The following is a 27,400-nucleotide window of genomic DNA, read 5'->3' on the forward strand; positions in this document are numbered from 1 at the left end:
ATGTCTTCCTCGCACTTCACTTTCTCCATCTACTTTCTAACCTTTGCTCTCTTTCTCCAAACCATTTTTGGAGACAGCCCTCTCTTCCATATCTGTTCAAACTCTGAGAACTTCACTACCAATGACCAGTATGAAAAAAACCTGAGAAAGCTCTTGGGTAATCTTAACTACCAAACCCCTCCCCTTGGTTTTGGTCTTGGTTCAGTGGGTTGGTATCAGTACCAAACTTATGGGATTGCTCTTTGTCGTGGAGACGTAGCAACCACAGATTGCAAGACGTGTGTAAATGAGGCCAGCAACGAAATTCACAAACTTTGCCCGTATGATAAAGGTGCAATTATATGGTACGACAATTGTCTTTTGAAGTACTCAAACAAGAATTTCTTAGGTCAAATTGATAATGAAAATTGGTTCTCCTTGTTGAATGTGCAAAATGTGAGTGATCCAACAATATTTAACCAAAAGACTAGGGAGTTGTTGAGCCAACTACCTACGAAGGCGTCTGTCTCTACAAAAAAGTATGCAGCTGGACACAGAGCTCAGAGAATCAACCAAACTCTATGGCTTGGCTCAATGCACATGGGACCTTTCTAGCAATGATTGTTTTCAGTGTCTTGATGATGCAATTGGCCAACTTCCAAGTTGTTGTGATGGGAAAGAAGGAGGGAGAGTTGTTGGTGGGAGTTGGAACATAAGATATGAGATTTACCCGTTTCTCAGTTCTTAATATTGGATTCAGGAGTTTGTTTATGATTCTTACTTTTAGAGAGAAATAAAGGAATAATTCTTTGTAGTTCTTTATTTTTCATTGGACGAATGTAATTATAAAATTCATTTTCAATAAATTGAATTTAATTTTGCCGTTTGATAAATGAAGTGGTGATTCCATTTGTAAGTCACCCGATTTAGAGGTATAAGTAATATTGTTAGTTGTGCCTCCATTGTGTGATATACTATCGAAGAGCACCAAAAATCCTATGTATTAATTGTTCATTGATCCTACATCATGTGATATCCTATCTAGGAGCACCAAAAATCCCAATCCACCTGGTTGCAATTTTCAACACAATTGCACTTGCTAAAATTGTTAGTGATTGAGTGATGAGCATAATCATATAAGAGAGAGCTAACATGGAGATTTATGTGGTTCAGCTTGATGCCTATATACATCCAAAATGAAAGTCCTTGGCAGCTAGATATTTGACATTAAGCTCTCGTTTAAAATGAATTCCATGTAGAATTTATATGCTAGAAAACTCAATGTTAATTTGCTTATTCTACAAGAAAATTGGCCTACAATTGGATTGAACCACTTGGACCATAATATGTCTAACAGCACTAACCACATGCTTTTATCTTTCCTTTCCCTTAATAATTTATTTTGACAGTTGTTTCCTTCGCTACATTAACTATAGCTTCTTGTTGAGGTCCTCAATGAACAAGATGAAACTATAAAGTGTGACTCGCGAATGGGTGTTAGTGGAGCGAAGCACCAAGGTTCTTCAAAGCCAGGATTATCAACTAGTGGATTTTTTTTGAAAGCCAATGTTCGCTACCTAGTTGTTTAGATTTGTTCTACATAGTCAAGGATCGCAACCTAAGCGTTCAGTTTGATTCTTAATTTGTTTTCCAAAGGAGGTCAATGTAGCAATTAGGTAAAAGAAATAAGGAATTTCCTAGGAGTTTGTTATTTGTGAGAGAAAACTATTTCGGTGTATTGAGTTTGGGTTTTGTGAGAGTGTCTTTACGCCAGCTTTGTATCTTGTATTTGTTAGTGAAATTTTCTCATTATCATCGCTTGTGAACATTGGCAAAAGGTCGAACCACATAAATCCTTAGTCCTCTCTCTTTTGTGTATGGTTGTCTATTCTTCTTTTGGGTTCTTTCCTATTATTTAGTTTGGTGATCTTTCTAAAGTCATAATATTGTCATAATCATCCAATGTGTGAGTGCTATTTGAAAGCCATTTCCTACTACAACTGGTATCAAAGCTTTAGTTATTACAAAAAAATAGTATCAAGGTCAATGGCTTGATGGGCAAGTGTTTGTTAGTAGGTACAACCATATAAAATGAGAAAAACTATCATGTTAGCTCTACCCCTGGTTGAGTAAAGGTTCTCTACTAGTTGTGATTGGTGAGTCAAGGTAATTGTGCATATTGGTAACTCTCATAGTTGTACAAGGAAGACTCATGACTCCACCCATCGTCAAACAAAGAACATTCTATTGGTGATAGTAATGCTTAACATATGGTATTTGAGCTTGTTTATTGTAATAGGGGAAGCTCTAATACCAATTTGTTATGGGAAATAGCTTTTGGTATTCCGACACAAGATTTGTTCTCTTTTTTAGACCCATGTACACTTAGATTGTTTAACCTAATAAATTAACCAAGTTGACACTAAGGCTTATTATACAGATCTCGGTTAAACATATATAATCATATCACATAGTGCGGAAAAGTAAAAGAGACAGGCGATATGATTACCTAGAAAAACTAATTAAACCAACAGTTTCAAGGTAAAAACTTGGGGAGGATTTAACCTAATCTCTCCTCAAAGTAACAAATTCACTATAATAGAATGAAAGTTTTACAATAGATTTAAACTCTAAATCTAAAGCTACCCCTTGTAGTACTTATTCACACAACCACGTGCAGCTTCGAATCCACAGACTCTTCTATCTAAATTTACAGAACACAAACACTCTCGTTTGTGACTCTAAGATTCCACTCAAAGTTTTAAATCATCAGCTATGTATAATCTTGTATGCAGCAACTTAATCCACTAGCTCTTGAATACAGGTCTTCTTTCTGATAGATGCTTGTTAAGTTAGAAGGCTACGGAAACCTCACAAATCTCACATAAATTACTCACAAGACTTCCAAGAACTTCTAAAACGTATTTGGGTTTTTCTTTTTATACCTAGTAGTATTGGACACAAACCCTAGACGTTTTCACGGGCTTTGGGCCTGATTTAATATCTACAGACAATGATCTTCGATTGGTCGAGCCTTTCTTTCGATCGGTCGAGCCTGGCAAAACCTGAATTCTTCTTTTTGCAGCTTGACTTTTCTTGAATATTGACTTAAACCTATATGAGCAATGTCTAACACTTAAACTAGACATGTTTTTGTTTTTGGTTTGCCATCTTACATAAAATTAGATCATAAACATTTGTTCCTAAATATTTAGAACCTGACAAGATTGATGGTGAAAATACCATGGATTTAGAAATTAAAGATCACCGAATATAAATAATAGAAATGAGCAAAAAGATGGAGAAAAGTTGGATATTTTGCACTCTTTTCGTTAATATCTAATGTGAAATTTCACTACTTAACTAACCACCACTCACACATGAATATTCTAACATCTATAAGATGGAGTCATGAAAAATAGAGAGAGACCTCAAAGGAAAAGTGAATAGCAAAGAGAAAGTGAATTAGGAGAGGGGGGGGGGGGGGAGTTGTACTATTATCATCTATTAATTATATAGCTTGCTTTTGTTTATATTTTGTTTATATTAATACTAGTGTATAGCCCTGTGCATATATACGAGTACAATTAAAAATAATCATAATTATACGGTTTAAATTATACATGGTATTAGTTTATACTTTTTAGAATCATATATATATATATATATATATATATATATATATATATATATATATATAATTTAGAATTTATTTAGTATTATACTTTTTGGTTTTTGCATCCAATAATTCATTTGCCACAAAAATTAAAAACTTAGATGGCCACGTGGTGGAAAATTGGACTCGAATTGAAATCCAATTTAGAATCGAATTAGATTTAAGACTCTTCAATTTTTACACTCAATAATTCACTTGACACAAAATTAAAAATTAAATGGGACACATGGTGCAAAATTTAGAATTAATTCAATTAAAATCTAATTGGATTTTTTTCACCAAGCTTTGGCTATATATATATATATGCACACACACCATGTTGAGTATGCTAGAATAGAAGAGGAAGTTGAATCATAAAGTATAGAACACAAGAACATTAGAGTTATGTGGTTCAACCTAATAGCTTATGTTCACAGAGAAAACCCTTAAGGGCTAGACATTTAATATATGAGAATATAGTACAAATTATGTATTACAATAAACCATAACATGATATATATAATAAGCTAAACCTTAGATTAGCCATACATTAACTATGTTTAATAAACTTCTAGTAAAAGTAGGAGACTTGACTTGCACAAATCAAAGATATTGGACTTGGGCTAATATATCTCTAATAATATATTTACAGTCTAAGAAAGAAGGTGAAATGAAAGCAACTCAACTTTGTTACAATAATTTACAACCGATTGTTAACTGCACTAACACACCGCCTCACTAATTTAACAGGTTGCTTGCTTGGATGCTTAGTCATTTTTTCAAGCTGCAACAAGTGGCTTATGCTGATTGCAACAGTGAGAGTACTAACCACTTGTGCTAATATGGCTTTGAAAACATATATATAATTCACTTTCTGGTGGAGGTGGGGGAAGAATCATACATACTCTGACCAAGTTTTTCTCTTTAAAAAACATATACTCGGCCAACAGATTTAAAAATAAAAAAAATGAAAGGGTTTTGTATTTTATTCCATCATTGCATCTGAATCAATACATTATTGTTAAAAGTCTGGGGCATTCTCCATCCAGCATGTACATGCTATGTCTAGCGAATAAATTGACTAAGATTTTCTTCTCGATCAGAATTTTGTGCCACAATTTTTATCATAATTTTGACGTAGCAGATAATGAAAAGCCACTTATTACTTTTATATAAATCTATTATTTTATTTCAAGTACTTAAAATCAGACACATCAAAATTATGGCAAAGTTGTGTTCATTGATTTTCTCAAAAGTAAAAACTAATAAATATGGCAAAGTACTGTTTCCTTGTCTTCTAACACACATGTTGACACCAACTTCTTTTTTCTTACAATTAGCTAGTTACAATGGAGACCAAAAGAGAGAATTGAACCCTAGATATTTTTATTAAAAATACTAGGAACTGTCACCTAAACTACAAAGCACTTATCATCTTCAAAAATAGCTGTCCATGAAACAGCTTTACAGTCAATGCAAATCCTGCATTTTTTTTTTTGGTTCAAATCTTGATTTGTATATCCAAACCACAAAATAAAATTTAAGGTATTATCTAGAACATGTGAGCAAACAAGTCAAGGTCTTATCTAGAATATATGATTATTCGTAAAGATACTAGGCATATACGCTCAATCACCCAACAAATGACTGCGCACTACTAAACATTCAACTTTTTACGCGCACGGAGCGTATATAATTAAGTCATGGCAATAAACTATTCTGCCATTGATAGAAGGGTTTGTTATAATAGTCTTCTTCTTTTTTTCTAGACAAGAAATTAAAAGAAAAAATTTAAAAAGAAGCTAAATTTCTCCAAAATAATGTGATCTTCAATCATGCTGATATATATCAATGGAACCGAAATGGTTGAAGATAGTATTTTGCAGCTCTATGTATTTAGAGTACCATTTGCTTAAATTTTCATGAACCTGTTTGACCAATGATAGATCCAGAATTTCAGCTTTGTGGGGCCTACAAACCCCCAAAAAAAAAAAATCAATAATGAAAATATGATAAGATTCAACACTAACTTAATGAAAATTTTTATAAAAAAAATTAGAAGAAATGAAAAATTAAAATTGGTGTCCATTAAATGTTAACGAAAGAAAAGACACAAACAAGTTTTTATCAATACATTGAATCAATCATTTATCAAGTACAACATGGCATACTTTTAAATCCCAAAAGTTATCTTTGTTAAGTTTTCTACTATGATTAACACTATTTTCCTTTCAAAGTAAATAATCAAAGAGTCTTTGAGAGAATAATATTACATTTTGTTGTGAAGTTTAGTTTTAAAGTATTCGTGGCTGCAAAACTGTTGGCTTTGTAGTTGCAATAAGTTGGAAGATTGTTGATCCAAGAACGGACTCAGTACTTGGAATTAGAGGGCAGCTTGCTTATTGGTTAAGTACAGCAACTTTTACCTTCAACTCTGCAGTTTAACCATTGAGGATTTTTATTTATTTATTTTTATCTTTGTTGCGTGCGTCTACAATTGGATAAAGACAAAATTATTTCGTTCAAATTAAAATTTTTAGAGGACCATGTTATTTGTTTTGGGTAAAATAGGTTGATTAAGCTTAATATTTTTTGGCCTTACTATTGGTAATTTTTGTTGTCAGGCTAATTTTTTTGGACTTGTATATTTTGTTTTATATTTTAGCTCTATAAATTTTTAATGGAAATTAAAGGAGGAAAATGCTATAGTTACAAATTTTTTTACAAATTACTGGTATGTGAAGTGGTTATTAGTGAGTAAAAATGTGATGTAAATGGTAGATCTGGATACGAACAACAAGAATTTGCTACTTTAATTGTTTGTAAAAATGTTGTATAAAAGTTTGTAGTTATAGCATTACTTCTAAAAGAATCAATGATATTGTTAATAAAAAAAAAGTGTAACTTTATAGAATAAAATTGTTAAAATAAGTAATTAGTTGATCTTTATAATCATTACTAACCAAGTGGCAAAATTCAGAAGAAATAATAATAATAATAATGAATATAAAATGATATATGTACTTCAGATATTTGAATATCCCGGGCCCATAAATAATTTGACGGAAAAAATATTTGATTAAAAAATGAAGCATATATAATAATAATAATAATAATAATAATAAAGGATTATTACTGTATAAAACACAAAAAAATGTAAAAATAAAAAAATAAATTTCAATGTTTTAATGCTACAAATGATTTTACTTTTTCTAGGAGAGCCACATGTCATAGGCTAGGCTAGTCGACCATTCTTGGGGGCCAAACTTTAAATATTTATATAAATTTATTTGTTATAAAATAAATAAATTTTCAAGAAGGGGTTTAGCCTATTTTTATCATAGGCTAGTAGGGGGGGAAAATAGATAAATACCCTTTATTTTTAAAATATATAACAAAACGCACATCTTTCCAAACTATGTAGCAAGATGTTTCTATTTTGAAACTCAATTTTAGCAAAATTGAGTTCTACGTAAAACTTAATATCCTCAAAATTAAGCTTAATGTGTACTCTTAAGTAAAACTCAACATTAACAATAATAATAATTGGAAAAATATGCATAGAACTGGAAACTGCTCCACTTGGAACTCATAGGGGCATTTGCAAGATATTTTGGAAAGTGGGGTGCGTTGCTACATTCTTTAAAAATAAATGGCATTTAGACATTTTCCTCCTAGTTAGGGTCCTAATCTAGATCCGTCTCTATCTTTGACTTATATTTATATAATGCAATGTAGTTGTGAACTAAATTCTTCGAAATGGATAAAACTAAATTAAGTCTAATAGGTTTGTAGCTCAATGACATTGACCGATATTTTTTACAAGGAGAACTAGAGTTTAAATCCCACTTCTCCTGCTTGTTGTAGTAACTGAATTATAAAAAGTATAAATAAATTAAGTCATAAATAAAAACAAACTACTTGTCCAAACATTAACTTCATTTTAAACAAACTTTAAACTTCAATCAAAATCTAATGTAAAATTATATATTTATTTATTTTGCAATGGGTATACACTTTTCATACATAAAATTTGGCCATTTTCACTGGATAAATCATAGATGGAATTATAAAATGGGTTCAGTTAAAGTATGCTAGTAGAATATATATTAATCATCTATTTTAGAAAATTTATTATGAAAAATTGAAAAGTTATCAAAAAGTTAGTTAATTTTTAATTTTCACATAAAAAGCTTTTTAAAATGGTTTATTAATGTATGTCCTAAGTGCATACGTTAGTAAAACTTTTATAAAATTTATATTTTCTTAAATTTTCAAGAATAAAAATAAACATTTTAGATTAAAAATGAGACAAAAATCAAAGTCTAAGACGAAGTCTCGTCTCCAGGAAGTTATTTTTGAATATGACTCAGAGCTGGTTTTTCGGGCTCTCAATGCAATGGTACCTCACTCCTTCGCTAGCTATCTCAAACATCATCTCAGCATGTCTCAAGGAAATATGTCAGCACACATTTTGGCACAATTTACCAAAAATTTAGATTCGTTTGTAACTTGGATTGAGAAAACTCCTACTATTATTGAGGCCACTATGGCTCAAGATGTATTTCCTTTGTTTTTAGTTTAATAAAGTTAACGTATTTCTTATAAAAAAAATGTCTAAGATAAAGTATATTCTACCTTTTAATTATATTCTTTAATACTTAAAATCCAATTAGGCTTGACAACTTCATTTGAATAAATTGTATCTATTATTATCATACATGATATCCTCGGTAGTGATTTTCTTAACTACGCCATTTTCAATCTAATAATTACAACAGCTTTTGTAATAATGTTTTAGAGCTATCCTTTTTAATATTTAGGTGATTTTTCACCTTCTAAGTTTTGTAGCAATCCAATATATTATTACAGTTGACGGAGTGCACCTTCAACTTTCTGGATAATTAGTTTATTTTGAGTGCATTTTGAGCTTCCGCACTTTTGACTTTGACAATTAACGCAGCACATTTTGACAATTTCTTGTCAACTTGAACAGTTGTGTAGAAGAAATAGTAAGCACGAGATTTACTATAAATAACAGCTGCATGGACCAAAGTTTAAACCCATCAATCACCCTCTCATCTCCTTTTGACAATGTCTTCCTCACACTTCACCTTCTCCATCTACTTCCTAACCTTTGCTCTCTTTCTCCAAACCATTTTTGGAGCTAGCCCTCTCTTCCATTTCTGTTCAAGCTCTGAGAACTTCACCACCAATGACCCATATGAATCAAACCTAAAAAAGCTCTTGGGTAACCTTTACTATCAAACCCCTCTCCTGGGCTTTGGTCTTGGTTCAGTGGGTTCATATCCATACCAAACTAATGGACTTGCTCTTTGTCGTGGTGATGTTGCAACCACAGACTGCAAGACTTGTGTCAATGAGGCTAGTAATGAAATTCACAAACTTTGCCCATACAATAAAGGTGCCATTATATGGTACGACAATTGTCTTGTGAAGTACTTGAACAAGGATTTCTTTGGCCAAATTGATAATCAAAACAAGTTCTACATGTGGAACTTGAGAAATGTTAGCGATCCGACAACATTTAACGAAAAGACAAGAAAGTTGTTGAGCCTCCTAGCCAAAGAAGCATCTGTTACTCCAAAACTGTATGCAGTTGGAGAGCTAGAGCTTGGAGAATCAAAGAAACTTTATGGTTTGGCCCAATGCACTAGGGATCTTTCTAACAGTGACTGCTTCAAGTGTCTTGATGGTGCAATTGGTGAACTTCCCCGATGTTGTAATGGGAAAGAAGGAGGAAGAGTTGTTGGTGGGAGTTGTAACATAAGATATGAGATTTACCCATTTGTCAATTCTTAGATTATGTATGTCCTAGGGTTTAGAACTACCCATATGTCGTAACATAAAATAAAGTGTTTGTAGAAACACCCTTATGATGATTCTCCATTTTGGAAGAATGCAGAAATAGAACCTACTTTGTATTCGTTGGATGTTTCAACTTTCAACCATCCTCATATGTTGTTAAATAAATTTTCTTTTTATGACTGTTACGGATAAATGACAAATTTTACATCCTTAAATGGACAAGTAGGGTGGATGACTTCAAAAAACTTAACAAAAAGTCTAATACTGCAATAAATTTTAAACAAATTTTACAATTATTGAGGTGGCATTGGTATAAACAAAAAGTAATGTTAATAGTGGTCTTATGTGAAAATGACGTATACATTAATCACAATTTTTTACCTCAATAATTGTAAAATTTATTGTATTTGTAACATTGCTATTTATTTTATTTTTTTTGAGAATATATCATTGCTGAAAACTTAAACCATAACTATATAAAAATCTTAAAAGATTTAACTTATCTCTATATAAAAATAAAAGAGAAGGCTGCTAACTACTCTATATTAATTGTTTATATTTTTTTTTATCCTACTTCTCTTCTAATACATCTCTTTTGTAATAATTAAACTTTAGTAATTTTATTTATTATTGGAGATAATACGAGTATAACATATGTCATAAAATGATCATGTGTCAATCTCGTGTCCAGCCCAATATAGGAGAGCACTAAAAAAAATTCTTTCCCATTTTAAAACAATAATGTAGTACTACATTTCTTGGTTGCTGATTTCTATTGTGGCAAAAAATAAAATAACAATAACAATTATAATAATGAAAATAAAAGAGAAAGAGAGAGAAGGCTGCTAACTGCTCTATATGAATTGTGTATATATATATATTTTTTATCCTACTTCTCTTCTAATACATCTCGTGTAATAATTAACAAGAAAATTTTTTAGTTAAACTAACTCTCACATAATTACGTATCTCTTTTTGCTAGTAGTGTCATTGTTGTTTATGTTTCTTTTCTTTTTTTGACAAAGCTACCCAAATCCCAGGTAGCAATCAATGAGACAATACGTATTTATTTGAGATCCGCTTATTTTGCTGAAATTAAAAAAATTTTGTTGAAAATACTGTAGATAAAAATAAAAATTAGCTGAAATAGTATAGTGAAACCTATAAATAGTATCAAAAAGTGCAGTGAGACCCATGAATAGTACCAAAAATAAGTTTAATAGTAAAATAAGCTGACTTTTTAATTTGTGCCAAATGCACACTACATACCATTCCTCCTCTTTTTATATAAAAAAATAAATAAAAAATTTGAGAAACAACAGGTGTGTCATTGGATTTTTAGTGTGGTAGAAAGAAAAAATTTGAGAGAGAGAGAGAGGGAGAGAGAATCAGAAAAAACAAATCTTTTTTTTAAGGTCAAACACTCAAACCATAACCTTTTCTTTTTCTTTTTCTTTTTTTAATTATGGTCAAACCATGAATAACTGGTAGACGAAAACCAAGAAACTGGATTAGAAAAAACAAATTTATTATCTTTTTCTACAACATGTGACAAAACAAGACAAGGTGATGATTATATTTATATAATTATAAATGCAAAATCGCCTAAAATATTACTGTGCCGCAGCACCGAACATACAAAATCACGGCAAGTTGGATGGTTCGCTGTAATAGTTGCTTTCCCCTTTTATCTAGGCCAAAATGGAAAGGAAACCAAAAAAAAAAAAAACACACACACAAATAGGAAAAAGAGTAACAAATCTGCAAAAATAATGTGATCTGGGATAGAACTTATATCAATGGAACAAAAATAGTTGAACTGTTAAACCCACCTTGCGAGAATGTATGCAGCACTAATTAATTGCAGCTCTAATATCCTGTGTTGTTGAGATTGGTAAAATGAAAAAAAAAAAAATTACTTTTTTAAGATTAGTGTTACATTAATTTGTAAAATTTATGTTCTAAAATTGACCATATTCTTAGGATCATTATTCTTTTATTATTAATGTGCCCAGTCAAATGACGCATCAACATCAAAATTGGCATGTGCACTAAAGTGGAGCAGTTTACAACATTTAAGGATTTGATTTTTTTTTTTTTGGTTGGAAACTGATTTGATTTTTATTTCTTAAACTCTAAAGACCAAATTAAAAACCGAAGAAAATTTTAAACAATAAACTGGTACTATTCACAGGAAACCCTCATATTAATTAGGAATTATATGTAAATTTATATATATATATATATATATATATATATATATAGTAAACAAAAACCCAAAGATTCTTATTGATTATAAAATAATTTTAAAAAAATAGAAAAAATTCCTTATATTTTAAAACTAATGAAAAAATTGACTTTCAATCGAAACAATATTCACGTCTATATATTTAAAACTCTTCCAATTGGATTTCAATTAAAGTAAACTATGTTAACAATTTTAATGTACTTATAATAAGTCATAGAGCAAAATTATTTCATACAACTTATAATACTTACATTTAGTATGCATGTGATCAACACTTTCTTTGGTTGTTGCAAATGGTATCACTACAAAAAACGGGGTCTATAGCCGCGTTTCAAAAACGCGGCTATAGACCCCGAAAACGCGATTTTAGGCTATAGCCGCGTTTTCTAAAGCCGCGTTTACAACCCCGGCTTAAGCAGTGCCGCAACAGCCCCTGCGGGTCTGTAGCCGCGTTTTTATAACCGCGGCTATAGATCAGACCTATAACCGCATTTTTAACAGCGGCTATAGGCTTTGGGTCTATAGCTGCGTTTCAAAAAAACGCGGCCATAGTCTGAGACCTGTAGCCGCGTTTTTAAAAAACGCGGCTACAAACCCGCTTTGAGCTGCGTTTAAATCGCAGCTATAGATCTTTTTTAAAAAAAAAAAAAATTACTGGGGTTTTTTTTCTCCAAAAAATTCAAAAATTCAGCTTTTTTTAAAAACGAAAAAAAAATTTTAAATTAAACACAAACCCAAAAAATTCAAATCAAACACAAACCCATAAAGTTTAAAATCAAACACACCCAGAAAATTCAAAATCAAACACAATATACTGACAATACAAATACAATGTGCTCCAAAATATAACAATACAAACCCATGAATCTCCTCTCATTCAACAAAACCAACCCAAATTTAACACTAAATCCATTCAAAGAACACAAAAACTCAAGAACACAAACCCATTTAAACATAAGCACAATATCAACAACACAATAGCAAAAATAACTTCTAGCAAAAGTATAATACCCATAAAAAAATTAGAGAATTTTTACCTCAAATAGTAGAGATGAGTGAGCCTTTAGCTTTTCTTATGAAGTTTTCCAGTGACCTTTGCTTGAAAAATGAAGTATATGGTGGTGTGGAGTGTACCGGTGAGAGGAGTGTGTGCGTTGTGTTGAAAGAAAAAAAGAAGGAAAGAAAGAAAAAAAGAAAAGAAGAAGTAGCAGCAAAGAAACAAAGAAAAAAAAAGAGCTGTGTTGGAGTGAAGAAGGAAAAAAAAAAAAAAAAAAAGAAGCTTAAGCGCTGGGCGTGACTTGTAGAGAAGAAAGAAAGAAAGAAACCCAAGAAAGCAGACAACAATGACCAAAGAAAGAAAAGATAAGAGTGGGGGTAGGTGGGAAAGTGGGGTTCTAGGTTTTTTTATTGGTGTTACCTATAGTCGCGTTTTTGAAAACGCGGCTATAGCCCCTCCCTTATATAAAAAAATAATTTATTCGGATGCACAAGTCATCCTTTTTAAAAATATATATATATTATTTCACTGGATCTATAGCCGCGTTTTTGAAAACGCGGCTATAGCCCCTCCCTTATAAAAAAAAAATAATTTATTCAGATGCACAGGTCATCTTTTTAAAATATATATATATATATATATATATATATATATATATATATATATATATATATTATTTCACTGGACCTATAGCCGCGTTTTTGAAAACGCGGCTATAGCCCCGCCCTTATATACAAAAATAATTTATTCGGATGCACAGGTCATCATTTTAAAAAAATATACATGGACCTATAGCCGCGTTTTTGAAAACGCGGCTATAGACCCTCCCTTATATAAAAAAATAAATTATTCAGATGCACATGCCATCTTTTTAAAATATATATATATATTATTTGGCTATACCTATAGCCGCGTTTTCAAAAACGCGGCTACAGGCCTGACTTAAAAACGCAGTTCAAGACACCTAAAAACGCGGCTTTAGATATAACCTAGGGCCGCGTTTTCAAAAACGCGGCTTAGACCTAACCTATGGCCGCGTTTTAAAAAACTCAGCTTAAACCTAACTTATGGCCGCGTTTTTTGTAAAACGCAGCTGTAGCCACACCTTTATAAAAAAATATTTTGTTCTACTGTACATGCTAGCCTGTTAAAAAATATTATTTGGTTGGACCTATAGCCGCGTTTTTTCAAAATGCGGCTATAGGCCTGACATAAAACGCAGCTCAAGTCATTTACAAACGCGGCTTTAGACCTAGCCTATGGCCGCGTTTAAAAAATGCGGCTATAGGTTAGGTCTAAAGCCGCGTTTCCTAGATATATATATATTAACACACACGTATACAACATAAAAGTTTCAATTTAAAGAAGTGTTACTATTATATAAAATAAATAAATAAAGTAAAATTAAAATATATATATTTATTTATAATTGTCTACAAATAAAATTCACATTTTGAAAAATCCTAAAAAATACAATAAATGTGAAAGTCAGAGCACAAAAGTTCTTAACATTTTAATTAGTATATGAATCTTAAAGCTATAATAATAAAAGAAGTGTTACATTTACAATATTTTCACAACAAATTATAAGTGTCTAGTTGTTATTAATTTTAATTTAAATCTAGAATTAAAATTACTTTGTTTATCAATAACAGCTAATATCAACTTATTATTTACAATTTATTGTATAAGTATTGTGAAAATATTATCAATATAACATTAATATAAAGTTATAAACCATTATACACAGTGAGGAAAATAAGAATGATACCTCTAAGGCTCTAACTGACATTTGTTTTTGGATTTTTTTTTTAACTTTCTTTTGTCATTTCCAAAGTTACTCACGTGATGATGGGCTCAGAAAAGCTGAAAATTGAAATCAATAAAAGAGGATAGAATCATAGAATAGAACTAGACTCTAGAAGACACAAGACACTCAAGAGTCAAGACAATAGAAAAATAAAAGATCAAAAGAGTGAAAAGACCAGTCCCACTAACCAGTGGATACAAAACGGAGAAGAAGAAGATAAAGAAGAAGAAGAAGATGAATAAGTGGCCTAGGAGTTACGCTGGGTTCATTCAGGTAAACGGAGGACCTTTACTTTTTCTTTTTCTTTTTAATAACAGGCCAAATCCTGTACCGGCCAGAATTTACATCTTGACTGAAATTTGCCGAAATTGTCCGGAATGACCGAAATGGCCCGAAACGGTCCGAAATCTAACCCGAGGTGGAATGTGGGGTATTCTGGTACCGGTTTGCATACCGGTACGAAAAATTCCGGCCGTTCCGGCCGAAACGGAACGGTATCAATAACAATGGTTTTGAAAAGTAAGTACGCAAAAAAAAATATTGGTTCTTATGCTAAAATAAACAAAAATTGTTATACGAGCCAGTACAAATACTCAGTATGTTTTGTGTGAACGTGTGTGTGAAGCCCACATCGGGTGTCTACAAGGCCAAATTGGAATATATATAAGTAATTATGAGGAGCACCACATGACATTAAATAGTAGATAAAAATAATGAAAATATTTTTAAATTTATAAAAATCATGGTTATAAAACTTTATAAAAAATTAGTATTTTTAAACTATGTTAATTATTTTAATGTACTTGTAGTGTGTCACATGACATAGGAGAAACAATTGGGAAAATTAATTAAAAAAAATAAAGGAGAGGGTGTCCAGTTAAAAGGACCACAAATTATAGGATACAACTTTTATTATATAGTATATATTATGATATTATTTAGAGATGAACTCATAATAAATAATTTTACTGTGAATATTCTGATGATATAATATACTATATAATAAATAAATATAAAATATTATTTTAATGCAATAGTTATGATAGTGGAGAAGTTGAATCCTAAACATTTTTTTGGAGACTAAAAAGTGCTAATTGAAATTTTTTACATTTATGAAACACAAATTAAACTTTAGACAATATCTGACTGACAAAAGGTAAATTTTTACGTTTCTTTTTTTATTAATTCTTAAATCAATTGGCCTCCCCAACCTTTTATTTATAACATGAATACACGATTTTATCTTAATTCATCATTTTCGTAAATAAACTTCTTTTCATATTTAACCACACATGAACTTTCTTGTTCATAATGTAATAATACTGTATCACACTGCTTCAATAAAAATAAAAATTATATTTAAACCCCTCGTTGATTTTACAATGAAATTAATCAACTTATTAAATTAACCAATTATGTAATATTTGTTTAGAATTAACCAATTATGCGATTATTAGTTAATTACCACGAGCATGCCTTTTCCATAAGGAAAACAATAAGCAATAAAAGAAGTAACACAAACAAAAGTACAGTGACAAAGTGGAAAATAGATAGAAAATATTTTCAAAGGAAAAACTACTACGAAAATAACCTACCCCAACAAAGTAATCCACTATATCAAGAAAATTTTACTATCTAGATTAAATCCTTTAGTTCTAGATGAACTTACTACATAAACCTTCTACAGCTCCATAAATTTTAAACTCTTCAATCGATATATGAAAGCTTTCTAGGATGATGCAGTCGTGTTCACAGTTGAAACCTTTAATTGACTCCAAAAATATCTTGAAGATTTGAACACCTCAGCAACACCCAAATGATGATGACTCTGTAGTTCTTTGATCTCATTAATGAGAAACAACTTGAATAAATCTCTCCTAAACTCACGGGTACGCAAGATGGAAGTTAGAATTCTCTCTCTTATTGGAAAAGGGTTTTCTACTTCTCAAACCATACATATGGAAGTCGTACGAAATAGTCTTTTTGTGGAAATTACAATCATGAGAACTTGAACATGCATTGATGCATGGGTGTTGAGGTGTTATGGTACAGCGAGGTAAGTGAGATAAGTCATGCATAATTACATGAACATGCATTTGGTTTGGTTGATGAACATGGTGAACTTCCTTGATTGATGAACATGATGAATATGCTTGATTAATTCCCTTGATTGGTGATATTGTTTTGTGATGTCCTTGCTACCCTTAGTTATATATTGCTAGATGAATGGTAGGGTTTTATGCTATGGATGAGTATGAGACATGCCATGTTTGGATGTTAGATGCATGATTAATGTGTGTGAGTTTATAATAACATATTAGATGACTCTTTGATGAGATTTGAATTTAGAACACAATGAGTGGAGGCCAACCAATGGGTCAGGTGGGATTGGGAGCCTAACACATTTCCATCCCCATCCCTAAACTCTAGATACGTGCTCTGGTAGAAGATCAGTCCTTCCACGAAGGGCGTTATATTTATGGTTCCTCGACCTAATCTAGGTGGTGATTCCATTTTTCTCTTCCATGGTCCACTCAGCCGAGGCGTATTCCCCCTGTTATGCCAGCAGAGTTTCAGTACAAAATCTTATTTTTTTTGTTTCTTCAATGCTTTGTTATTGCAATATGGCGACGCTTATAAAACTTGTTGAGGGTTATGTTATCATCATCTGTTTCTTTTTCTTCAACATTTGAAGCTTGGTCTGTTCCTATTTGTTCAATTTTTGAGCTTTCATCACTTTTTCTTTTTGTTGCATCATTTATGTTAATCACTAATGAATTGGTACTGAAAGATTCTTGATTGGATTTTACAAAGTTTGGACTTGTGGATTTGATGTTGCTAAGAGTTTTCATAGGTATTTGCACTCATATTAAATTTTAGTGATGTGATAGTTTTTTGTAAGTGTTTATATATATAGGAATAGTGTAGCAAAAGAATTAATATAGCATATTGGATTGTGTATATTTTTTTTTTCTTTCATACCTCTTTGTCATTTGAAGGTGCATAAAAAATCTTAGCAACTATTTAATTTGTAAAATCACAATTTAGATTGAATTCATTCATATGAAGTAGGAAAATGCAACTTTTTTTTTCCCTAAAATTTTCTTCAAATCATGTGGGATTCCTTCTCCAGTGTCAATCTGCATATGAAGAATTTAATATATATTATAATAAATAATTTAACAATAATTTAATAATTTAAATAAGTTGTGCATCAGCTTGTTTTTTAGCAAGATCTCTTGTAGCTTTATTTAGGATTTTCTCAGCATCTTGATCAAATATCACAAAAGTAGTTTTGTCAGTTGCATCAAAATTTTCAATTTGAATCATGTATTTGAAGTAGTTTGCCATTGTATATACAGTAGTTATAGTGAGATGAATATATTATAAATATTTGGAGAGTATGTAGTTAATGTGAGTGCCTCTAACCTTGGGATATGTAGATTTGTTTTTGTTTCACATTTTGCATACCAAAGTGATCTTAATTGTGGTTTGACATTCCTTTCACAAAGCACGCACAAAATGTAATACCAACTCATAGTTGTATCAACATTGCTTATTGTTGCAATACCCTGGTAGTTCACATCCTCCAATGAACTTTGAAGTTAATATGTATTAATTTTTTAATGTAAATAATCTGATTTTTTTTTTTCATGTAGATGATAAGTATAATTTGAAATGATTAACAAACTTGTTTTGTAAGATCTCATTGAATGCATTTTATCTTTGCTATTATCTTCATATTCTTTAAAGATAAATCCTCATATGAAAATTGTTTTGTATGTATTTTTGGTATTTCTTGTATAAGATCTTGTTTTTGACCATTTCCATCATTGAAATTTCTTTTAAAGAAAATATTACGTAAATGGCATTTTGTGAGATAGTATATGCTATTTATTTGATTTTTTTTTTTTGTTATTATAAATTTTAAAAATATGCACTTGTCAATTATTTTAGCAACCTTAGGAATTTCAAGAATTTTATATATTTTTATTGCATTGATTCGATGACAAAGAGAATTTTCCTGCATAAATTTATCACTACAAGAAACGAGGGCTATAGCTGCGTTTCAAAAACGCAGCTATAGCCCCTAAAAACGCAGCTATAGGTTATATCTGCATGTACAAACACAGCTTATACTGCGCGACAATAGCCCCTACAAGTCTATCGCCTCATTTTTTTAACTACGGCTACAGGTTTGAGCTTATAGCTGGGTTTTTCCACCCGTGGCTATAGGCTAAGACCTATAGCTATGTTTTATAAAAACACGGTTATAACCTAGATCTGTAGCTGCGTTTTTTAAAACAAGGCTACAGGCTCAAACTTGTAGCTGCGTTTCTAAAACGCGGCTATAGACAATCTTTGGGATGCGTTTAGAAACACAGCTAAAGCCCCTTTCATTGTTTTGTCTATAGCCGCGTTTTTAAAAATGCGGCTATAGGTTTTTTTTTTTCATTTTTTTTCCTTGCTAAATCTGTATTTCCTACCCAAATAATTTACACTATGTTCCCAACCAATAATTATCTGCAAGCACTCAACAAAAAATATACAAACCCAACCAATTGCCAGCAAACAAATAATTTCATCAGCCAAAATATTGCCAACAAAAAATTGCCAAAAGATTTTTACATCACAAAAAATATAGAACAAGTTCAGCCATAAATTTTTACATCACAAAATCAGCTAGTTTCCAGTTGCCAAAAGTAAGATCAAATTGCTTCTTCAGAACAAGTTCTAGACCACCTTCCTGTACAAACATACCAAGAGGGTCAACTTCTACACCACCATCTTGTACAAACATGCCAAAAGGGTCAACCTCTACACCACCATCCTGTACAAAATGCCAAACTTTAGGATCACCCCTTCGTAAGCATATCTATCAAGTTCTCAAGTGCTGCAATATACATGCATGGACCCAGTGTTTAGAAAAATCAACAAGTTTGGAGGAACAAAAGCATGGTAAATCCAAATATTAATTTCTCACATTTGTTCCGAGGACTGAATTTTATTCAATTTTAACAAATCACAAGAGAAGCTAACAATTGGAATAAATCACTTTCTCTACTAAACCTTGCAATTTTTCAAATTGACTCTAGTTTCAACTAAGTATAAGAGTTGGTGTGGCATCAGTTTTAGCTTGTAGATGTTATGTACAGCTTAACTCTAATAGGCTTTGCAAAGAATAATCAATAAATGCATCCTTTCTACTACAAGAAATTTGGTCTTTAGCGACGGCATATAGTTGTCGCTAATGCTTTAAATATCGTCACTAATTATATTGGCGACGAAAAATGTCGTCGCTAATTTTCGTTAAATAAAAATGGTAACAAAAAAGTTTTTTAGTGACGATATTAATGTCATCGCAAATACAATGCTATTAACGACAACAAAGTCGTCGCTAATAGTGACAATTGTCGTCATAAATAACTCGAGATCCCAAGACGAAATGTCATTGCTACTAGCTCATTAGTAGTGATGAATTTTTTTGTCTTTGTTATTAGATTATTATTAACGACGGCATTTTTGTTGTCGTTAATATGTCATTACTAGCGAGGACGCTTGTTGTCGTCACAGATAATGATATATAAGTGACCACAAACATGTCATCACTAAAAATTTCATATTAGCGATGATATTGTTTGTCGTCACTAATGATATGATAATATTAGCGAATTGTCGTCGCTAATAATATTTTACGTTTTTTTATTTTTCTTTAAAATTTACATTCTAAATTTTACATGGGTACCTGTTGAGAAATAACAAAGTACAATCCTATGCACATAAAAAAAATTTCAATCACAAATAGTCATATAAGCATAACAACTGCTCAATCAATAACTACTAATCAGGGAAAATAACACCCAAGTTCAATATCATATACATAATAAAAACTCCAATCTATTCACTCAAATACTAATCAAATGATAACGAATTCCTCATGAAGATATGCAACCAAGTTGAAGCTTGTTGCAATGAACAAATCACAAAACAAGAGCCAACAAGGAACAAGACAAAAAAGAAAAAGAAAAGAAAAGTAACCGCTAAAATTCCATATCCAATTAAATTAAGACCCTTTTTACAATTAACGAATTCCTCAATATTTCCAAACTAGTCTCCTTTTAAAAAGTACTCCATAACTCAAATTAAATTAAGACCTTTTTTACAATTCATCAATCAGTTACACCCAAAACACACAAAAACTCCAAAATCATTCAAAACCCATGAAACTCTAAGACACAGAGACCCATAATTGAACCATGTAACAGTTGTTGATTTTCAAAGATACCCACAACTTGTTTACCAAAATTAAGGAATACACAGAAGGTAAAATGAAGAGAGATCACCAAAAGTACCTCAATTTAACACAACTAGGAAAGATGTGAACTTTGACACTCCTCAAAGTTGAAGTGTCAGACTTTGAGTTTAGTTTCTTCTTCGATAAAAAATAAAAATAAAAACTTTGTTTCTTTCACAGTGTTTGGTAAACGCCTTGGACTTACAAGTTGAACAAAAGAGTGAGATCGTGCTCTTTTCTGATCACGTTTGTGCCTTCAAGATGAACCACCACTGGTACTTTCAACATAACCTTCAAAACAAGACCCAACAGAGATTAACTCTTCAGCAAATGGCTTGGAGGCAAATAAAAAATGAGAAATAGAAATTTGGATGCGATGTTTAATTTGTAAGTGTAAGAAAATTAGGGGCAACATAGAACTAAATGGTAAGCATCCTAATAAACAATAATATGTCAGACTTCTTCATGGTTTTACAAGGAAATGGCATCTGATGACACCTTTAAAATTTTAGATTTATACAGAATAATTTACAATAACATTGAATTATAGAAGTAAACACAAAAGGAGGGAAAAGAAAGGGAAACTATTCACAGCCTTTGAAGACCAGGAGACCCAAAACTGAAATGTTGGAGGGTTTTGACACTTCACTCGCCAAATTTTTCAACTCCACAACAGTAGCAGAAGCTAGTTCTTTTGCTTAAAAAGCCTCTTCAGCCAATTTTTGATTCTACACACATAACCCACTATTCTCCTTTGAAAGCTAAACATGTTCCAACTTAAGTTTCTCATTCTTAATCTCCTATCCAAACAAACAAACACAATAATGAGTTCCAAAAGTGCAGGCACTTGTCAAAATGTGCAATGACACATAAACAATGTGCTTTAATACCAGACAACTGTGTAGTATATTTTGCAGATGAATTAGGAAGTTTCACAGCATGAGTGGGTCAAGCAGCTAGATCTTCTACAAGGATCACATGCTAGCCATTTGTGAATTAGATTTTGCCAGATGGATTGCCATGATGTAGAAGACAAGGTGTTATTTGCATGTTATAAAATAGGAGTTTTAAATTGGGTCAAAAAAGAGGAACTCATGATAAGGACAATCAAGTCGCTGCCATAATAGTCCGGCTTTAATAAACCACAATTCCACACATCACAAATTTTCAATCACAAATACTCGTATAAGCATAACAACTACTCAATCAATAACTACTAATAAGGAAAAACAATACCCAAGTTCTATATCATATACTTAATTTAAAATAAAATCTACTCTCTCAAATAATAATATAATAATGGCAAATTCCTCAAGAAGATATTCAACCAAGTTTGCAATGAAAAGTATCTCACCTCAACATCATCAGTAGCCCAAGGCATGCGACATTTTAACCTAAAATAAAAAGAATAAACCAATGTAAAGGTGAACTAGAGTAGATGAGAAAAATGTGTACAAAATAGTTAACATCCAAGTAAAACTTTTACATTTTTATTTTTCAAAAATACCATAGCTGAGAAGATATGAAAGCTTTATGTATTTAACAAAACTTAGCCTGCATCAAAACTCAACTTAATCTTCATCCTCAAGATCTCCAATAGATTCATCATTGCTAGATAAATCTTTTTCCTGATCTGAGCTTGAAACATCATCATCACTATATGTTTCTTCTTCATTGTTGGAATCTATATCCCATTCCTCATTAGACAAGTCATCATTGATGAACATACTTTCATCAAGTTGCACATATACATCATCAACAGGTATTAAGTCCCCCAAATCTATTACTGGCACATCATCTCTATGTAACAAAGTTGAGTCTTCATCATTTTCTTGTTGAACTATTGCATTAACCGCAATACATTCACTTTCTTGGTATACTGCATCACCATTATCTTCTTCATTTTCTTCATGCACATTCTCTGTGCCTATGGGAACATCATACATGTTTCTATGTGTCATATGTTGCACCACACGCCAACTACTGCCCAATTTGGTATCATTTAAGTAAAAAACTTGTGAAGCTTGGCATGGTAGGATAAATGGGTCAGAATGATACCATGTACGAGATGTATTCACACTTGTAAAATGCTCATCCCTTTGCATTCCTGTTCCATCTCTAGTGTCCCACCAATCAAACTCAAATAAATATACATGATTATTGCCCAAGTAGGTTAGCTCCAAAACATTCCTTAACTCACCATAATAGTCATTTTTTGTTCCACCATCTTCACTCGAAACAAAGACTCCACTATTTTGAGTACAACGAGTATGTTCACAGTCTTTTGTGTGGAACCTAACACCATTCACAATGCAACCTTGATAAACAGCAACTAGAGCATCAGATCCGCATGCAAGACTATATAATTCTTTTGACACATTTGTCGCATTACTCCCACATATACAATTTTGGAACCAATTTTTGAATTCAACTTCATGCTTATGATCAATGTCAATTCATGCTTATGATCTCTAGTAATATAATTGACAGAGAAAAATAATCATTATAAAGAAAATAAAGTAAAAGAATTTAAAATAATCATTATATTTGGATTTTAATTTCCCAAAAGAAAATCTTAGGTGAAGTAAGGATTAAAATTCACAAAGCTAGTAGGATACTACTATGACAACGTCTAGATAAAAAAAGTCACTGTAATCATTTCCTTCTACTCGTTTTTTTTAGTTATAATATAAACAAAATCCAAAAAACAAAATGCTTTCCATATCTGTTGAGAGAAGACTGTTAGTGACCAAAGAACTTTTACCAGTGAACTTCTTCCATCCCCATGAAAAGGAACTAGACAAAATTTTTCTTTAATCATTGAGCCAACTAAATAAAAGTTCAAACAATTAACATTTTTGGTATTATCATTTTTGGTAAGAATAAAAAGTAATTTTTAGAATTTGGATATTATATTATATTGTTGATCAAGTGATGTCGATTAAAAAGCTATTGTCAGGGATAAAGAAACAGAGATTTTGAAGTTAAAATGCCAAACCTGAAGGTTAAAATGCCGATTACAAAGAAGGGGTTCAAAGGTCCAAAGCCGATTGCAAGGAAGACTTCAGATTACCATTTTTTCTCTCAAAATGAAAATTTCTCAGTTATCAAAGACATACTAATCCATTATTTATTAAAGACATATTTATTAATTTAATGACAAACCCTAAGAACAAAACCAGAAGTAAAGAAAAAAGAAAATACCTGAACAGCGGCAGTGGATCTTCAGGTTTAGCGGGTATATGAGAAAGAATGAGAGAGATGATAAGTGATATATATAATTGGCGGTAATGACTAAGAAAGACATGGGGATCATGCTCATCATGGGACTTCAAAATCCATTATGTAAGGTGTTTTTTTTTATTCCCATTTTCCCTAACCCATTTTCCCTCCAAATACAAACAATCCTTTCTCTCAAACATCTTTAAACTGAAATCAAAAAAAAAAAAAAAAAAAAAAAAAAGCACATACAAAAAAAGAATTTTGATACCCATTTTCCCTCCAAATATAATTTTTGGCCCATCCCTAACCCATTTTCCCTCCATATACAAACAATCCTTTCTCTCAAATATTTCTAAACTGCAGTCAAAAGAAAAAAATAAATAATAATAAAAGAGACAGAACCCATCCTTCATGCGGCGAACTCTAACTAGTGGACCTAATAATTTCCCTTTGGTGATATCAGATATGCTCTATATCAATGTCATAAAATCCAGCTCTTATAGCTGCAGCAACATCAGCAACCGCCTGAAACCCAGATGAACATTGCCTATTCACAGTCCTAATAGGCACAATTTCTGCACAACACAATTGTGACATAAATGAGCAAGAAAACACCAATAACTTCAAGGTTAATGAATCAAGGGCTGAAAAAGAAAAACCCACCAAGGAAACCAGCATAGAATGCAGCCATCCTGCATTCAGCTGCTCTTTGAGATCCTGGGGCCAACACGGTACCCACCACAATATCACCAACTTCACTAGGATTCACATTGCTTTTCTCTATCACTGCCTATAATCCAAATAATTATCACAAAAGTAAGCTACATTTGAATAGAACACTACTAAAATAAAAACTTTTTGCTATAACCAACAAACCAAAAAAAAAAAAAATTTGTCCTTCTTATGCAGCACTATCCCCAGCTACACATGCTGATGCCTACACTTTTTTTTATCAATCATCAATATTTCTTTCTTTTTATTAAAAAAATAGTAAAATTGAAAGGTTATAATTTGAAAATCATATGGTCGGAGATCGAACATGTCGAATAAGCATAACAAATAGTTAACTAATTTTGTAAAAATTATGGGTATGGATCTAATAAAGGATTTACAATTAGATTGAAAAATTGGAAAGGATTAAACAGAAACATACCACAATCAAAACCAAAACACAAAACCCAATCGAAAGATTTGAAACAAAAAAACAATCTTTCTCATAAGTCTAATGAAATTTGAACAATAAAATAAAACTAATCAAACCAAAACCAAAAAAAAAAAAAAAACATGTAGAACGCCGATCTCAACTTCTCTGCCGGTGATCGTATGTGTGTATGAGAGAGAATTTGTTTGTGTGAGAGAGAGAGAAAAAAAGAGAGCTTCTTGAATGCTCTGGAGTATACAAAGAGAAGAAAAGAAAAAAGAAAAAGGAAAGTGAAGAGACCTGTAGAGAGGGAAAATTCCCGACCTATCACAAGCTGACACATCATACTACCAAGTCCACAAAATACAACCAATTACAAAGCGCCACGTATTGCTGTTAGGTTTTGCCATCACTATTCAGAAACCAATAGAAATTTGCCAAGTGTCATTGAAATAAAGGCATGAAACTGCATCAGCAGGTGTAAGCGATGACACAGGCAGCCTCGCACGTGTAAGCAGTGACACAAGCACTCAGCACGTGTAAGCGATGACACAGGCAGCCTCGCACGTGTAAGCAGTGACACAAGCACTCAGCACGTGTAAGCGATGACATAAGCGGACCAATCAAGCTGTGACAAGTGTCACCAATCAGACTCCGCCACGGGTCGCTCACCTACCCCTAAACTCCTATAAATAGAAGCCTTCCTAAGACATTTAGGAGGACACACAGACGAAGGACACACAGACGGAGACAGACAAGACAGAGAGAAGGAAGAGGAGATCTTGAGTTCAAAAATCCAGAAGCTCTGCCGGAATCAAACCCCGAAGCCTCCAAGAACTTCAAGAACTTCAACCTCGAATACAGACAACATTCGAAGCAAAATCATCCAAACTACTCGTCCAGATCTCAAAGTTCACTGGAATCAAGCTTAAAAGCCTCCAGAAACCTCAACAAACCACAAATTGGTGAAGCTCTACGGATTCAAGCCTCCAAAGCCCCGAAGAACTTCCACCACAAACCTTCAAATACGAAGAACAATCAAAGAGGAATCATCCAAATCATATTCCTAAATCTCAAAGTTCACTGGAATCAAGCTCAAAAGCCTCCAGAAACCTCAACAAACCATAAATCAACGAAGCTCTATGGAATCAAGCCTCTAAAAGCACCGAAGAACTTCCACCACAAACCTTCAAACACGAAGAACACACGAAGAACACGAAGAACACACGAAGAACACGAAGAACACGAAGAACAAAGAATTTCTAACAAGCTCATAGCCAGAGATTCATTGTAATTCCGTTTCAAAGATCTTCGATCCATTCCTCAGCCAAATTGAAGAATATCTTATGTTCAAATCAAAATCACATTACCACAACTCCAATCAAAAATCTTTCAAGGAGATCGAATCAGAGGATCACTCTTTTGTAATTACAGAGAATTGTACCACACATTTATCAATACAAATTCGTATTTGCGAAACTATTTTACTTGTTTGATTTATTTCGAACTAAGAAATTTAGTCGTCTACAAATTCTGGCACGCCCGGTGGGACCTCTCTGCCTCTCATCTCATTCTCCTTCAAAGAAAAAAAAAAAAAAATCTTCATCATCTTGCTACCACCTTCAATGGCCTCTAGCAAGAACATTCAAGCTTCAACAATAGCTACTTCAATTAAACTTGGTACGGCTACCACCAACAGTCACATTGGAGCAATCAATTGTAGCCAACCTAAAGCTCACAATAAGCTTCAATCTCAATCAACCAAGGAAGCCAAGGTCCAGACAATCATCTCCTTAGACCCTCTTAAAAGAAACAAGGTCATCAACAAGGACATCTCCATCTTGGAACACCTCAAGTATGGGGGCAAATCCCCTTCTTCCTCCACAAGAAGCTGGTCGCACGATTTCTCTCTCATCAAAGGGAACCCAAAAGATGAGATTTCACGTGCTCACTTCAAATCACTTCCTTCTCCATCATCTGTGGAAGTTGTGTCAGTCATGATGACTAACACCTCTACCATAGAAGAAAAGATTGCTGAAATGGAACAAAGGGCCGTCCTTCTCACAAAAGCACTTGAAGATAAGGACCTCCAAATTGCAACTTTAATGAACAAACTCGAAGTACAAGATCTTGGTGAATCAAGCCATGGTGATAAATTCGCATCTGCAAAGGATGATGAAGGGAAAGAAATTGAAAATACTCCCCGACAAGAACAATCCACCTC

At 32.3% G+C, this 27,400-nt stretch overlaps 2 protein-coding genes, 1 long non-coding RNA gene and 1 pseudogene across 3 annotated transcripts; 2 read left to right on the plus strand and 2 right to left on the minus strand.

Annotated features, from left to right (window-relative positions):
- LOC142643452 (antimicrobial ginkbilobin-2-like protein) lies at positions 1–727 on the plus strand (annotated as a pseudogene).
- Positions 728–8,698: 7,971 nt separating this feature from the next.
- Positions 8,699–9,663, plus strand: LOC142643453 (antimicrobial ginkbilobin-2-like protein). The gene has a single exon (XM_075818090.1). It carries the CDS (start codon positions 8,729–8,731, stop codon positions 9,455–9,457), a length of 729 nt encoding a protein of 242 aa, XP_075674205.1. The 5' UTR covers positions 8,699–8,728; the 3' UTR covers positions 9,458–9,663.
- Positions 9,664–20,722: 11,059 nt separating this feature from the next.
- Positions 20,723–23,260, minus strand: LOC142643454 (uncharacterized). The gene is made up of 3 exons (XM_075818091.1): positions 22,168–23,260; positions 21,406–21,613; positions 20,723–21,104 (listed from the first exon to the last, which is right to left on the minus strand). The coding sequence occupies exon 1, from the start codon at positions 22,916–22,918 to the stop codon at positions 22,385–22,387; it is 534 nt and encodes a 177-aa protein (XP_075674206.1). The 5' UTR covers positions 22,919–23,260; the 3' UTR covers positions 20,723–21,104; positions 21,406–21,613; positions 22,168–22,384.
- A 1,111-nt stretch (positions 23,261–24,371) lies between these two features.
- On the minus strand, positions 24,372–25,346 carry LOC142643455 (uncharacterized). The gene is made up of 2 exons (XR_012845859.1): positions 24,699–25,346; positions 24,372–24,610 (listed from the first exon to the last, which is right to left on the minus strand). It is a non-coding gene; the product is annotated as an uncharacterized LOC142643455 (long non-coding RNA).
- Positions 25,347–27,400: the final 2,054 nt, after the last annotated feature.

This window comes from Castanea sativa, chromosome 7 (genome assembly GCF_040712315.1).
Source record: "Castanea sativa cultivar Marrone di Chiusa Pesio chromosome 7, ASM4071231v1".
NCBI classification, from domain to species: Eukaryota; Viridiplantae; Streptophyta; class Magnoliopsida; order Fagales; family Fagaceae; genus Castanea; species Castanea sativa.

Coding starts and splice junctions, on each gene's coding strand:
- LOC142643453 (XM_075818090.1), top strand. CDS start 8,729: ATGTCTTCCTCACACTTCACCTTCTCCATCTACTTCCTAACCTTTGCT.
- LOC142643454 (XM_075818091.1), bottom strand. CDS start 22,918: ATGCAAAGGGATGAGCATTTTACAAGTGTGAATACATCTCGTACATGG.